The 13,973-nt window shown below is 37.0% G+C and overlaps 1 protein-coding gene across 5 annotated transcripts in view; it reads right to left on the bottom strand.

Annotated features, from left to right (window-relative positions):
* The window catches only part of kmt2e (lysine (K)-specific methyltransferase 2E), a 107,420-nt gene that overhangs the window by 25,098 nt on the left and 68,349 nt on the right, over nucleotides 1–13,973 (bottom strand). For 4 of the 5 annotated variants that reach the window (XM_080207486.1, XM_080207488.1, XM_080207487.1 and 1 more), the window contains 7 exons: nucleotides 12,410–12,649; nucleotides 10,667–10,797; nucleotides 9,276–9,393; nucleotides 8,236–8,345; nucleotides 4,958–5,222; nucleotides 4,707–4,805; nucleotides 2,331–2,492 (listed from right to left, as the gene is read on the bottom strand). In XM_080207486.1, the coding sequence (XP_080063612.1) occupies nucleotides 2,331–2,492; nucleotides 4,707–4,805; nucleotides 4,958–5,222; nucleotides 8,236–8,345; nucleotides 9,276–9,393; nucleotides 10,667–10,797; nucleotides 12,410–12,649 (1,125 nt within the window). The remainder of the gene's footprint in view (nucleotides 1–2,330; nucleotides 2,493–4,706; nucleotides 4,806–4,957; nucleotides 5,223–8,235; nucleotides 8,346–9,275; nucleotides 9,394–10,666; nucleotides 10,798–12,409; nucleotides 12,650–13,973) is intronic. The other variant, XM_080207489.1, reaches the window with a different exon arrangement.

Here is a 13,973-nt window from a genome sequence, read left to right as displayed (position 1 = left end):
TTCCTTCACGCTGCTTCTAAATTTAATCCTGAAAGGCAGTTGGTTATTCTTTCAACTTTATTCTTTCTTGTTCAGCCCTACCTTTCTCACCTTGCATTTCAGTGCATTACTTTCTTACTGCTGACAGTTCGAATGCAGCCTTTTCTGAATATTCAACTTTTTAAACTTATGCTTCCCAGGAACATGTATTGGTTCCTCAAAGAGTCTTTCAGGGCTACAACCTCTGAGTGTATTTTCTGCCAGATGTTATGTTCAGCTGTACTTATGGTTGAGCATTCCCAACTCCTGTTCCGATTTATCAACAATGGAATTCCAGAGTTGCTATTGCCCCCAGTATCTTTATGACACCTCAAAAATGTGTTTATTCAGGTTTCAAGCAGTTTGGTTTACTGATGACTCCCAGTTATTATGCATTTTTGAAGACATGTATTCAGCTTGAATTTTATACTTTAAATCTTAAAATTAAGCTTTCATGCAAACACTTTCTCAATCTTACTTCATTTTCTTTTTGCGATGTTTTTGTATTTTAGATTTTATCAAAGAGCTGTTCTTTATTCAGTCAGCAGCTTGCACCACACTACCACCAGCTGTTAAAGTTCAGACACCATGTCAGGCTTTTTGGGACTTCTGGAAAGTTCTTGGCCTCTTTGGAGTTCTTGTATGGTTTGCTCAGATAATACCTTTTTCCTTTTCATAGATTTACTGGGTGTTTTCTAACCCTTCTTTTAAGCTCCACAACTTAAAAAATGTACTTAGCAAAGAAATTGACACATGTACTCATCCATTCTCTCCCCCTCACTCTCACCCACTCTCTCCAACACACATACTCGCTCAACCTCTCTAACACCCATCACAGTGGGCCATTTTATGTCTCTCTTCCTCTTTTACATCTACACTCTCTCCCCCTAACACCCATACGCTTTCTCTCTCCCTCTTTTACTCCCAAAAACTCTCTTCCTGTCCATCCCTCTTTTACATCTACACACCCTCTCAATCCCTCTTTCACCAACACATCCCCTCCCTCTTACACTTGCACTCACTCCCTCCGTCTTCACCCACAAACTCTCGCTCTCTTACACCAATAGTCCCCCTTCCTCTTTTACACCTATACACACTCTCCCTCCCTCATACACTCCTTCCCTTTTACATCTATGCACTCCCACCATCCTTCTACACACACACTCCCTCCCCCTCCCTTTTACACCTATGCACTCTCTCCATCCCTCTCTTACACCCACACATTCCCTCCCTGCTCTTTTATACCTATGCACTCTCTCTGTCCCTCTTTTTCACCCACACACTCACATACTCCCTCCCTCCCTTTTACACTTGCACACTCTCTCCCTTCCTAACACCAACAAACTCACTCCCTCCCTTCCTTGCACCCACGCACTCTCTCCCTCCTTCCCTCTTACACCCAAACTCTCACTCAGTCAGTCTCTCATAACCATACAGTTTCCCACATGCCCCAGGCCCTGCTGCACCTTTACAGCCCTGGGACCGACTGCCCTCAGCACACTCTTACTTGCTGCTGAAAGTATCACGAGATAGCCTATGAGCAGCAAATGTAAGAAAGGAACAGCCTGTGATTGGAGGAGCTGCTCCCAGCAAAATCTTGAATTTTAGTTACTTGTTTTATGGGCATTTTTAAACAATGGCTCTGTGGACTACCGACTGGACAAGCCTAATCAACTATCTCACAGAGAAATTGCATTTCTGGCGGGGAAGGGTCAAAGAGGGTGCAATTAAAGAAATAGAAATTTCAAAACAAGGCGGTCACTGGTAGACCAACGACAAGTTGGAGGAAAACAACACAGTAGGGAATGGCTTGCAAAATTATCATGCTCATGCCATTATCTTGAAGGAATTATAAGAATCGGATTAGTCTCCAAGAATTATAAAAATAACTAACATAGAAACAACTTTTGATAAGATAGTACAGACACCAAAGGTTACAAGCTTAAGAGTAAACAATTTTTTTCCTAGCTCATGCACTCTAATACCGTATTATCCTGAACATAAGAAATAGGAGCAGGAGTAGGCCATTCAGCCCTTTGAGCCCACTCTACCACTCAAGGAGGTCATGGCTGATCTTCTACTTCCAATACCATTTTCCTGCACTATCCTCATATCCACTGATGTAAAGGATAATGAAACAACATTATCCCCATATCCCTTGATGTTTTTAACATGTAGAAATCTATCATTCTCAGTCCTGAAGAAAGGATGATGCAATTGATGACAAATCAAGCAATGAAGCATGAATTTGCAGGAAGGAAATTCCCCTCATCAAGTTTTCTTTGGTTTGAGGAAATTATGGTAATACATACTTGTGTGGAATCTGTGACAGTCACCGCTTGTATATCTTTGCTCTCCACTTTGACATCCTTAGCTGTGCTGATTCGTTCTAAAGCCTGTTCTCTTCTTTTCTCCCTCTTCTCCATCTTTGCGAAAGCTTGCATAATCGCTTCCATTTTCCGTTCTTCTCTGGTCTGTTAAAATAGATGTAGTAAAGCAGTATGAACTTCAAATATTTCAGTAAAAGTACACCAAGTTAAGATGGCTTGCTGAAATATTACAGTAACTGCAATTTCTTGTATTTTTGATTCATAAAAATGCTTTATGAATATAATTTAAACCATTTATAAAGCATTATCCTCAATGGCTCATAAACACAAATCCACACTTAAGTAGATAAATAAGCAGTCAGTTCAGATTTTTTTGAGTGACATAAGTAAGAGCCTTAAATTATAAGGGGAATCTAAGCACTGTAAACAAATGCCATAAGCTTTCCTGATCCCTGGGAAATTTGCATAGCAGCAGTGAATTTTAAATCAGGCTCTCAATTGCATTGTCAGAGCCTGATTTAAATATGTCAATTAAGTTTCTGTGCTTGTATATTATTCATAAAAAGTTTCCCATCTATCTGCGTTCACCACGTGAAAATGGTAGCAGATACATCCCCGGCATGCTGTGAACAATTCTTACTTTATCCCATGTTTCACAGGTGAGATCAAATGCACGTGAGGGATTTTTGAGGAAAATTGTAACATGGTTTATGCTTGCAAAAGAACTCAAACAAGTTTTCTAACCACTTTCAAGGTTTTTCAGGGGAGTTTATATTCACATGCAACTAGACTGCATCCATTACTATTCCATGCTGGTGGCAATACAAGTGGCATACCAACATTAAATATAATGAGGACAACTATCAAATTTTCTACGCACCTCAACCATGAGTGTGTCACATCTTGAAAGACGCAGGAAGTAATATCTGTAACTTTAGCTAAAACCAACATACCTTTAGCTACATATAACAGATGCAATAAACTGTACTCTACCGTCAAAATTTGTGTTGAAGTTCAGATTTGGGGTCACTTTGATGAAATAATAACTTTCGAGTGTTCATCTTTTGGGACTCAAATTCTATGTCCCTTCAGTTTTTAATATTGTCAATTGACTATAACCTGAATTTGAGCAGGCCCTTGTACAAAACTTGTGTATCATTATTACGTTGGGCATGATTGTTTAAAATAAGCAAATTAAAAAATGTCAAAATAAATTAATTTACAAAATCTTACATCTATACATATTTAATCTGTACTTGCAAGAAGAATAAAATTGAGAACAAGGGTAGTGAACACATTGATATAATTAGACATTAAGTAATCAAATGACAGCAAATCACTCTTCCTAACTGTATTTATTAGGCTAGACAGGTACAAAAGCACAGCAACTATTCCAATCACTGACATGTTCAGGGCCCCAAAAGCCCCCACTTGACATATATTTAGTCTTTTCCTTGTTCATTAGAACAGCCTTATTTCCTTGCATAAGATCAGGTTTTTCCAACTGTACATAATTGTATCAGTTGGGTCAGAAACTATTTCAACTCCACAACACCAGTGCCTGTAGTGAGGACACCATATCAGAAGACGCATAACATCATCAAGTAAAAATACCCAATCTGTTTCCACTCTCATCTTTCCCACTTAACATAATGGATTCAACTTTAATTGCCCATGCTCCCCAATTAAAGAATACTAGAGTGTGCTACGTGGAACTCATTACATTGGATAATATATTATTTTCAATGCACTATCAAGAAATACTCTCACCATATTAGAGTCCTCTTATTTTCCTCAGTGGAATGTTAAGAAGCAACAATGAGCTATGTTGTCACAAACATGGACAACTATGATAGCCAGGCAGGAGGAAAGGGAAAAATTGAATGGAGAAGGTGGGTGAAGATTATAGAATAAATTACCACATTCTCTTGGCAATGTGATAAATGCTGTTGAAGAGCTCAAATCCTCGGCCAAATTAGGATTGACTGCTCTTTTTCAGTTAACTATTAACTTGACATGATAATTACTGAAAGCACATATTTCAAAAAAAAATCAAGACAGCTAAATAAAAAACAATATAAGCTTTCACAAGAAGCAGCATAGCAAGGCAAACTGGATTACTACATGAACGCAAAAACTACAGCATTGGTCTAAAAACAGATGCAACATCTTTAGGTACTAAAACCTGACTAGTGACTCTTAAGAGGGAACTCATCACGCAAATATAAAATACTTACACAACTATACAAATGGAGACCTAATGTCTAAAGCAGCAATAAATAGCATTCGTTTAAAGCTGTTATCACTGTGCCTGAAGTCTAGTGATAGCATGAAGCAGCTATTTGCCTGTCAACTTACCATCTTTCTTTTTCTCTCTGCAATCTGCTCCTCAGATTCCATCTCTACTTCATTGCTAACTGGAGGTTTTTCTTCTATTTCCTCAATTATATCTGGCTCCTGCAAGATGGAAATGACTGCTTTACATGATCTGCACTACTCTCTCTACAGATGATGGAGAGCTATGTTCTCGCTAGATCAGACGCTACAGGGGTACATAGCTGGCTGTCAAGTAAAGATTATTTCCTGAATCAAATGCTACTACATTTTACCTGGTTGTTAGACAGGGATACCCTGAGAGGAGACAATTTTCTCTGTTTATTATCCAGTCCTTTAGTTTTGGTGGCTGTTCCTTCAGTATCTGAAGATACATTTTGATTTTGAGCATCCTTATCTTTCATGCTGTCCTTTTCCTTCTTTCCTTTTTTCCTTCTTGTTTCATATCCAGTGCTGATGTTTTCAGTTGGTTCCAAGTTTTGTTTGAGAACTGGACAATCTGGATTGCCCTTTAGACATGCACAATCCACTTTGTATTTGCTGTGTGGAAGAACAGAAGATCATAATCTCATCTGCCTTAAGAAGAAGGCACTTTCAGCTGTTCTATTTAAAAAGAGGCCATCATTCACAAACAAATATCAAATCTATGTGGCAACTTTTAACAATGCAACTAACGTGTTGATTGGGAAAGAACTGAAAAGGATTTCACCAACTTCTGATCAGACATTTATGTAGTTACATTTTGGTCAATGCTACTTGCAAATGTGCACTGAAGCTTTTCTCTCTGTCCACCGATGTTTCAATGTCTCTCCCTTGCCTTCTTTGCTGGCTCTCTATTATCAACTTTGCTTCTGTCTTCCTCTTCCACTTCCCCCAGTCCCTTGACTCCTTCTCTCCCACTTCATTCTCTTAACCTCTAGGATTCTGTCTGTTTCTGCCCCCGTCCTGGCTCCTTTGCTTCAGAATCCTTTTCTCTGTCCCTTGCTCTCATACCTCCTTCTGACTCTATTGCTTTTCACTTTCTTCACCTGTGTCTCACTTTTCATTTACACTGACACTTCTTCTCTCAATCCCTTTATACCCAACACTTGTTTTCTCATTGCTTTACTTCTATGACTGTCCTTTATTTCTTATTCCATTACACTATTTTCTTTCAACTTTAATGTGTTTTTCCACCCTTTCCTTTTTTTTTGACAACCCCCTCCTTCCATTTACATCCACAATTTTCAACCAGAAAGGGTAGCGGCACTGGGACATAGATGGGTTAGACCATAATATCAATACTCATATGGGCAACTAAATTGTAAGTAGAATTAGTGACTTTCGGGGTTTAGTACTTAGGGATGCTAGAGCAATACATTTACGTGAAGAAGAAATAAAAAGATCCTCTTGGTTTCAGAGGAAACTACGCATGCAAAGGAGGTTTCTTCCATTCAATTTGTCCAACAAAAGGTATTGCACCTTTCACACATCTCTCCAACCTCTCTGCAATCTGACCATATAGTTCCAATCAAACATTCTCTTTCCTGGCACAAAGAAAATTAAGAAAATTAAGAAAAAGTTGCTATGACAATGACTTGAGGTGCTATCATATTTGTTGAATAGCAAATACTTCCAAATGCTCTTTAGAGAAGTTGCTGTGAGACAAGTTAAAGATTGGTATAATGAGTATTTTTGATCCTTTTCACTGAATTGCTGTCTCTAAATGTACTTTCTTTTCCTAAGAACTACTGACTTCTTTACCATAAATCATGGCATACAAGTTGATCCAATGTTTAAAATAACTTATTTTCTGATCCCACGTTCAGCTGCAACATGCTGCACTTGCATTAGTAGTCAGTCTCAATTTTTCACCCCACAAATGCAAGTTTTACTTATTGGATCCCTTGCACTTAGTTATAAGGTACAAATAGGCAATAAACAATACAGTAGCTAAGATGGGCAGCAGTTTAGAGCACACTCACTCTTCGTATCAGATGCCAATGGCATTTCAAAATAGCAAGCATCCACAATTCATTTTTATATGTGGCAAGTAAGTCAATCTCATTTTTGGAGTGATTTTGAGGCTTCAACGGTTGGCTAATATGTTAACATCTATGGTAATTGTGTTATCCCTTTATTTCTGCCTCTTCAGGTCCCTTGGTTTGCTCTCCTAATGAAATGAGTAGATATTTTGCTTTTGATACTGTTACCATAGAATAAGCAGTGGACATTTCAGTTCTCAGAATTGTTCTAGCATTCAGTTAGATCATGGCTAACATGAACCTCAACTCCATTTAACTGCCTTTATTCCTTATACCTTGATAGCCGTGATCTTAATTAAAAAAATCTTTCAATCTCAGGCTTGAAGATCTCAATTACTCAGCACCACACCATGGGCTGACAAGTATGGGATTCCATTTCCTCTACTCTTTGTGTAAAAAAAAGTGTTTTTTGATTTGACTTCTAAAAGGCCTAGCTTTAATTTTAAGTTTGCACCCCTTGTTCTGATCCATGTAACTAAGGAAATAGTTTATTTATTTTATTTATCATTTTAAACAGCTCAAATAAATCACCTTGTACGGTAATATAAGCCATGTTTATGCAACTGACCCGTATAGGTTAGTTCTTTAAGCCCTGATATAGTTCTACTGAATCTGCGCCAGACTCTGACCAGGCCAAATGTATCCTTCTTGAGGCACAGTGCCTAAAACTGAATGCAGTGTTCTAGATGGTTTTAACCAACTACAACTAACGACCCTCCATTGTAATCCAATGCCCTGGAGCTGAAGACCAACATTCCATGAGTCTTTTTGATTAAGAATTGCACACAGTAAAATTGCAATTAGTAATGCTTAATAGTATGTACACCGTAACACCCAAATTTAATTGCTGCTCCAGTTTATAGTCTCTTATTAAGAAAATATTCTTATGTATCCTTCTTTGATTCAAAGTGGATTATTTCATACCTTTTCCACATCAAACTCGACCTGCCACAGTTTTGTCACTCACTCAATCTGTGTACCTTAGTAACGCTCTACTCCCATTTGTATGACTTATTCTAATTGCTAGCTTTGCGTTATTTACAACTTGGACGTACATTGCTCTGATTCTTCATCCAAGTCATTGATATAGATATACAGTAAAAAACCAAGGCTCAGAACCACATCTCTGGGGTCCATCACTTATTATATCCCACCAACCAGAGAATATTGTCTTTACCTCCCAAACAGCCACTAACTTTACACTTAATATATAAAAAAAATTAACTGCTAGGAAACCTTGCTTAATATTCTAAGAAATATGTTGAATATTATTTTTAGCTAATGACACTTTTAAATGTTGATATAGAAGCAATATGCAAGACAACTTGCAAAGAAAAACTGGCAATGCAATGTACTCATACTGATGCCACTGCAGGTCATGTGTCTTGGTTTAATTTTTCAAACTGCTGCAGTTAGGGTTAGAAAATACTTTCAAATTGAACCTGATGAAAACTACTTCATACTTCTGCAAGTTAATAGCAAGTTTAGCTATATGTATGCAGTACCTAAACTAGAGAACATATACTTACCAGTTCCCATAATCAAAGTCAAATCCAATGGTAATTTCCGCTCCCTTTGGAATGCTTCTGGTGGAGCAGATATGAAGGTGAATCATACCATCTTCAATAACATGTCGAACCTACAATTGCATAAAATCAATACAGAAAAATAAATTGGCCTGAGTTTTGCAATAAAAATATTGGTGAGGCCATCAGTATTACTATTACTGAAGTATAAATCAGACAATGATTTCTGGCAAAGGATGTTGCTGTCCAGGTTTTGCTGTTCTTCCTGTAGTTGCACTATACCAATGTCTTGCCAGTGAAATAGATAAAATAGCAGGACTTTGCTGTACTTACATGATAAATGTGCAAGAAACTAATCAGAAATAGATATGGTTTCATCATTCCAATGTAAGCAAAATTCTAATGGTGTGCCAAGTCTTAATGACCATCAACAATCTCTTCAGCACTGAAAATTGGCTTTTGTAAGTATTGAGTCTGATTTCTTCAGATTAATTATTGTTGGCGATTTAATTAAGTAAAAATACAAAAGATTTTAAAAAGTATTTTCTTTTTATCTCTTATTTCAATATTAAAGTTATTTTACTTTCTGAAAATAATGTTCTATCTAACCTCTAGGTTCAGACTCTGCACATTTTATTAATAATTCTTCAATCTAATTAGCTAAAAAGACAGAGTTGCTGACCTTGTTCAAACAGATCAGGGAACCTCTGTAGAAGGTCCTGGGCAGTAGCTCCAAATCACAGCATGCACATTTTAAGAACATAACATAAGAACATAAGAAATAGGAGCAGGAGTAGGCCATCTAGCCCTTCGAGCCTGCCCCGCCATTCAATAAGATCATGGCTGATCTGTCGTGGCTCAGTTCCACTTTCCCACCCTCTCCCCATAACCCTTAATCCCCTCTCTTATCAAAAACCCATCAACCCGCGTCTTAAAAATATTTAGCGAGGCAGCCTCCACCACTTCAACGGTCAGAGAATTCCAGAGATTCACCAAAATCCAACCACAAATTAATAACAAACGTTTTATCAAGAACAACTCACCTCCGAATTTGGTATACAAGATCGTCTGATGAATCGTGCTTCATTTCCAAATGTTCTTGCATCAACACACATTTCCAATCCACGAAAGTTTGAATAAAATAACACAAAGGGATAAGGTCTAGAGGGAAAATAGTAAATTTTAAGTAACACAATGCTCGAAATTTTGCTAGAGGTTTGTTGCTTTCAACAATTTAACAAGTTCCCTCATTAACTTTTTCCATAAGTAGCTACAAACATTATTTTCTCATTTATTTTGCAATCTTGGCATGAAATAACCTTTTTGGTTGTTCCGCAATTCCTTTGTCTCAGAATAGGTAGGTAGTCACATTTTTAGCTGTCTGGGCCCTAAGGTCTGGAATTTCCTTACTAAACTTCTCTATCTGTCTCCTCTATAAAACCTACCTCTTTGAACAAGTTTTAGGTCAGTGATCCTAACATTTCCTTCTTTGGAAAAGTGTCAGTTTTTGTCTTAATATGCTTTTGCAAAGCATCTTAAACATTTATTACATTAAAAGTACTATATAAATGCAAGTTGTTGTTGATGCAACACACTAAACTTAATTTCTGCGCTTGACTGTGTAACAGAAAGGGCACTGTCCTGCAAATCATCAAAATAATGATGATGTTTGCAATGGTTTTCTTCATTCTTATGGAAATATTTTCACCTTAATAAATGAAATCACTTTTGACTTACTTGACCTGAGCCACAGTTTGAATCTAACGGCATCTACCCTTGGTTACATTTGCCCTGGCAGGTTTAAATGTTAAAATTTTTATTGTGGCTTATTGCAGGAACTGTGAGTTGGCAAGGAAAATGAGACCCGACTGAACAGGATAAGCAACCGAATATCTCCTTAACTGATCAACAAAAAAGATTGAAAGTTTTCTCCTTTTCTCATTTACAAATAAACCTCTTGGATACATTATTCATAGATATTATTCCCTCATACTCCCAGAATATTTTCAAATGCAAATGTCTTCAATTTATGTTCAGCTACATATCAAAATTCTATGGTATGAAGCTGTGCAAAAAAATGTCAAGGTCTAGAACATGGAAAAATATTTTGACCTTTGCTGAATTTTTTTTGGGACCAAGGGGTATTTAGTAGATTTTTGCTTTGAGAGATTAAACGGATGAGGCACAAAATATTATAAAGTTGATTGCACAGATTATGAGAAAAAAGTAGGCTCAATAGGCCAATTAGTTGTGGCTCCTTTCACGTCCTTGAATGGGAAGAATTCAAACACATTACTTCATGAATTAACTTCAGCCAGAGGATTTGGAGAATTGAAACCAAAGGCAGATAGCCAAATCTAGACAATTATGAAATTTCTAAAAGCTTTAGAATTTAAGGTTATAAAAATAAGTGAACTCAATTTTTTAAACTTGCCTTTTGAAGAAATGTCCATTTGCTTCAAACTGTTCCCGCAGCATGAACTTTCCTCGATATTCAATAATGAAAGTATCAGGAAGCAAATCTTTGGCAGCTTTCAATATTCTTTTATTTTTCTGCACTTGACTCTAAAAGGAAATAAAAAGCAAACTTTATACCATATAATTTATTGTTGCTTATGTCTACAATTATAGAAACACAGGATTTATAGCACGAAAACTGGCAATTGTCTACATTGGTGTTTAAGAGTACCCTCCCAGTATAATTACCTCTTCCCTAATATTTGTTTCAATCATTCCATATAACAGCGAGTTTAACATTCTCACTATCCTTTACATAAAGAAGGGTAAAAATATAAAATTGGTGTGGGCAGCATGATAGGACAGTAGTTAGCACTGCTGCCTCAAAGTTCCAGGGTTCAATTCTAGCCTTGGATAATTGTCTGTATGAAGTTTGCATGTTCCCTCTGTGCCTATGTGGGTTTCCTCGGGGTGCTTCGATTTCCATAAAATTCACCCTAATAAATGGGGGAATTGTTAAAGATGTGGTGTAACGAGGACTTTAGCAAATATTGACAAGGTACCACTTTGTGGAGATCATTAGGGAGGATTAAGGGAAGTGGAAAGTAGCACACCAGAACAAAAGAACGGTTAAGAGAAATCAGTGCAGGGAGAGTGCTTGAAAGTAACTAAATTATGTCCCACAGTGTTCAATTCTGGGGACAATTTTATTTGCAATGTGCATCAATGATTTGGATATATATCTATAACGAAATGTATCTATATACATGTATATAAATGTAAATATATCTAAAACGAATGTTTTTGATAAGAGAGGGGATTAAGGGTTATGGGGAGAGGGCGGGAATGTGGAACTGAGCCACGACAGATCAGCCATGATCTTACTGAATGGTGGGGCAGGCTCGAAGGGCTAGATGGCCTACTCCTGCTCCTATTTCTTATGTTCTTATGAAAACACTGTTGTAATTTGCAGATCTTACCAGTTAATTCTTGAGAAAATCAAAAAAACTTCTTTGAATTGAGTTGGGAGAAGTATCTCCCTCTCCGGGTTCAACATTCAGTTAGATATACTTTCAAAACTTAACTTTCTGGTTTGAGGACAGCCTATAGACCCAGTTTTCCTGAGTTCATCCAGCCCAATCTTGACCGATGTTAGGTCATTTACATATACTAACTTGGAGCCTAAAATTTGCTCCAAGTGTGAGAGCTGCACACAATTATTTGGCCTTTATCAACATAATAAACGATGAATTCTTGACTTGTAAGAAGCATGTATCCTGCTTATTATAATGAATGCCATCTGGTGCCCAGAAAACACACTTTGAATGGCCAAATTGTGAGTTGATAGTAGAACTGTTTCACATTGGTGACAAGTTTTGATGGCTACGCAAGCAGATTGATTTTGATCAAATTGTAGAGTGGGAGACTGCAGCTCAAAGGTTATATAGTGGCTGAATTATGGAAATGAATATCTAATTTGAGCTGCACTAGCTGATTTGCTGTTTGGAGATCTGGGGTGAATGGGCAAGAATGGGGGAAAAGGAAGGTTACCTGGGGGACAGTTTGTTGCATCTTTGAGTTGGGGGATTGAAATGAACAAGAAAGAATGGAAAGAAAATGGAGAATTTTAAAAAACAACGAAGGGAAAAAAGAAAGTGGAAATAAATGCTGCTTGGACTGAAAAAAATCAATTATTTTACATGTGAAGGCGAATCCTTACCTCTACTGGAGGTTTAAAGGCTGTAAGGTTGGTGTTTAGGTCTGATCTACTGACCACTTCCATTTTCTCATGTCCATCAGTTATCTCTAATGCTAGCCGATGTGCCTCGAGAATATTTTGGATATCCTCACTATATTGATTCCCATCTGCTTCCTCATAGCGATCCATCCATGTTTTGATTTTGTTCTCCCATATAAAACTTGCGTTATCAACAACATCGGCTTCTGATACCGAACTTTGCTAAGGACAAGAAAGCGTCAGCACAATCAATGCATTTTAATTTCTTTAAATTATAGGGCTTTAATTCTTGTTTCTCTCCCTCCTCCTCCAATCTCAGATGCACAAATATATCAATAAAATGATGGCTTCAACGATCTCAATTCACAATAAAAACGTTTTAAACTTGAGAACTGCGTGCATTTAAAATTTTGCAAGAATTCACCACTTTAACGATGTCCTCTCAAGTAAGTTTCACAAAGTAATATACAGGTTGAACTAAATAGGCACAATAATTTTGAACGAAAGAGGTGGATTTCCAAACAGAATCAAAATATATTTTTTATATCAAAATACAAATATGAGCATTACAAGACTAATAATCCAAAACCTCTAAACATAAACAAGTCCATGAATCATATATCGCCACCAATGAGAACTTAGTTAAGGAGCTCTGTACTGTCTGCATCACTGATGAATTTTTTTTTTGTCAAATATAAAAGCAAAATACTGCGGATGCTGGAATCTGGAACAAAAACAGAAAATGCCGGAAATTCTCAGCAGGTATGACAGCACACATGGTGAGAGACTAGAGCCAACAGTTCAAGTCAGGAGTTGAAGGCAAAGAAACCATTTTTTTTTAAAAAAAGCTTTCTTCAGATCCAACATTGGGTCACCAGACTTGAAACATGGCTCTGTTCTCTTTCTACCAATGCTGACAGACCTGCTGAGATTTTCCAGCATTTTCTGTTTTTAATATCTTTTTTGGCATTTAAGCCAGCTCAGAATTCTGAATGTCACCCACTTTTAATTTAATAATTTGATCTGGTTAGTCTAATCATGTGACTGGACCAAAGTATTTTACTTAGTCTTCTGACTCAGCTAAAAAAAAGTATTTTCAATGTTAGTCAATCAGTAACTACTTTAAATGTAAGTGAAGCTGAGTTGGATCATTGTAGGACAGATATTAAGTAAAATAAGTAGCTATATAAGTTGTAATAAATTTTAAAAAAAGCCAGTTCACTTTTAAAAACGAAAAAAAAACACTTTTATACTCACTCTTTCATGGGATGTGGGCAATGCTAGCAAGGCCAGCATTTGTTTCTCATCCCTAATTGCCCTTGAACTGAGTGGCTTGCTTAGCAATTTCAGAAGGCGTTAAAAGTCAATCATATCTCTATGAATCAAGAGTCACTTGTAGGCAAGACCAAGTAAAGATGGCAGATTACCTTCTTAACAGGCATTAGTAAAGCAGATAGGTTTTTACAGCAATTCATGATAGTTCTCATGGTCACCATTATTGATGTTAGTTTTATATTTCCGATTTATTAATTGAATTCAAGCTCCA

Source organism: Carcharhinus amblyrhynchos, chromosome 19 (assembly GCF_965287045.1).
Source record: "Carcharhinus amblyrhynchos chromosome 19, sCarAmb.v2.hapA, whole genome shotgun sequence".
In the NCBI taxonomy this organism is placed as follows: Eukaryota; Metazoa; Chordata; class Chondrichthyes; order Carcharhiniformes; family Carcharhinidae; genus Carcharhinus; species Carcharhinus amblyrhynchos.
The sequence above is the reverse complement of the archived record's forward strand: the minus strand, read 5'-3'. Positions and strand labels throughout refer to the sequence as shown.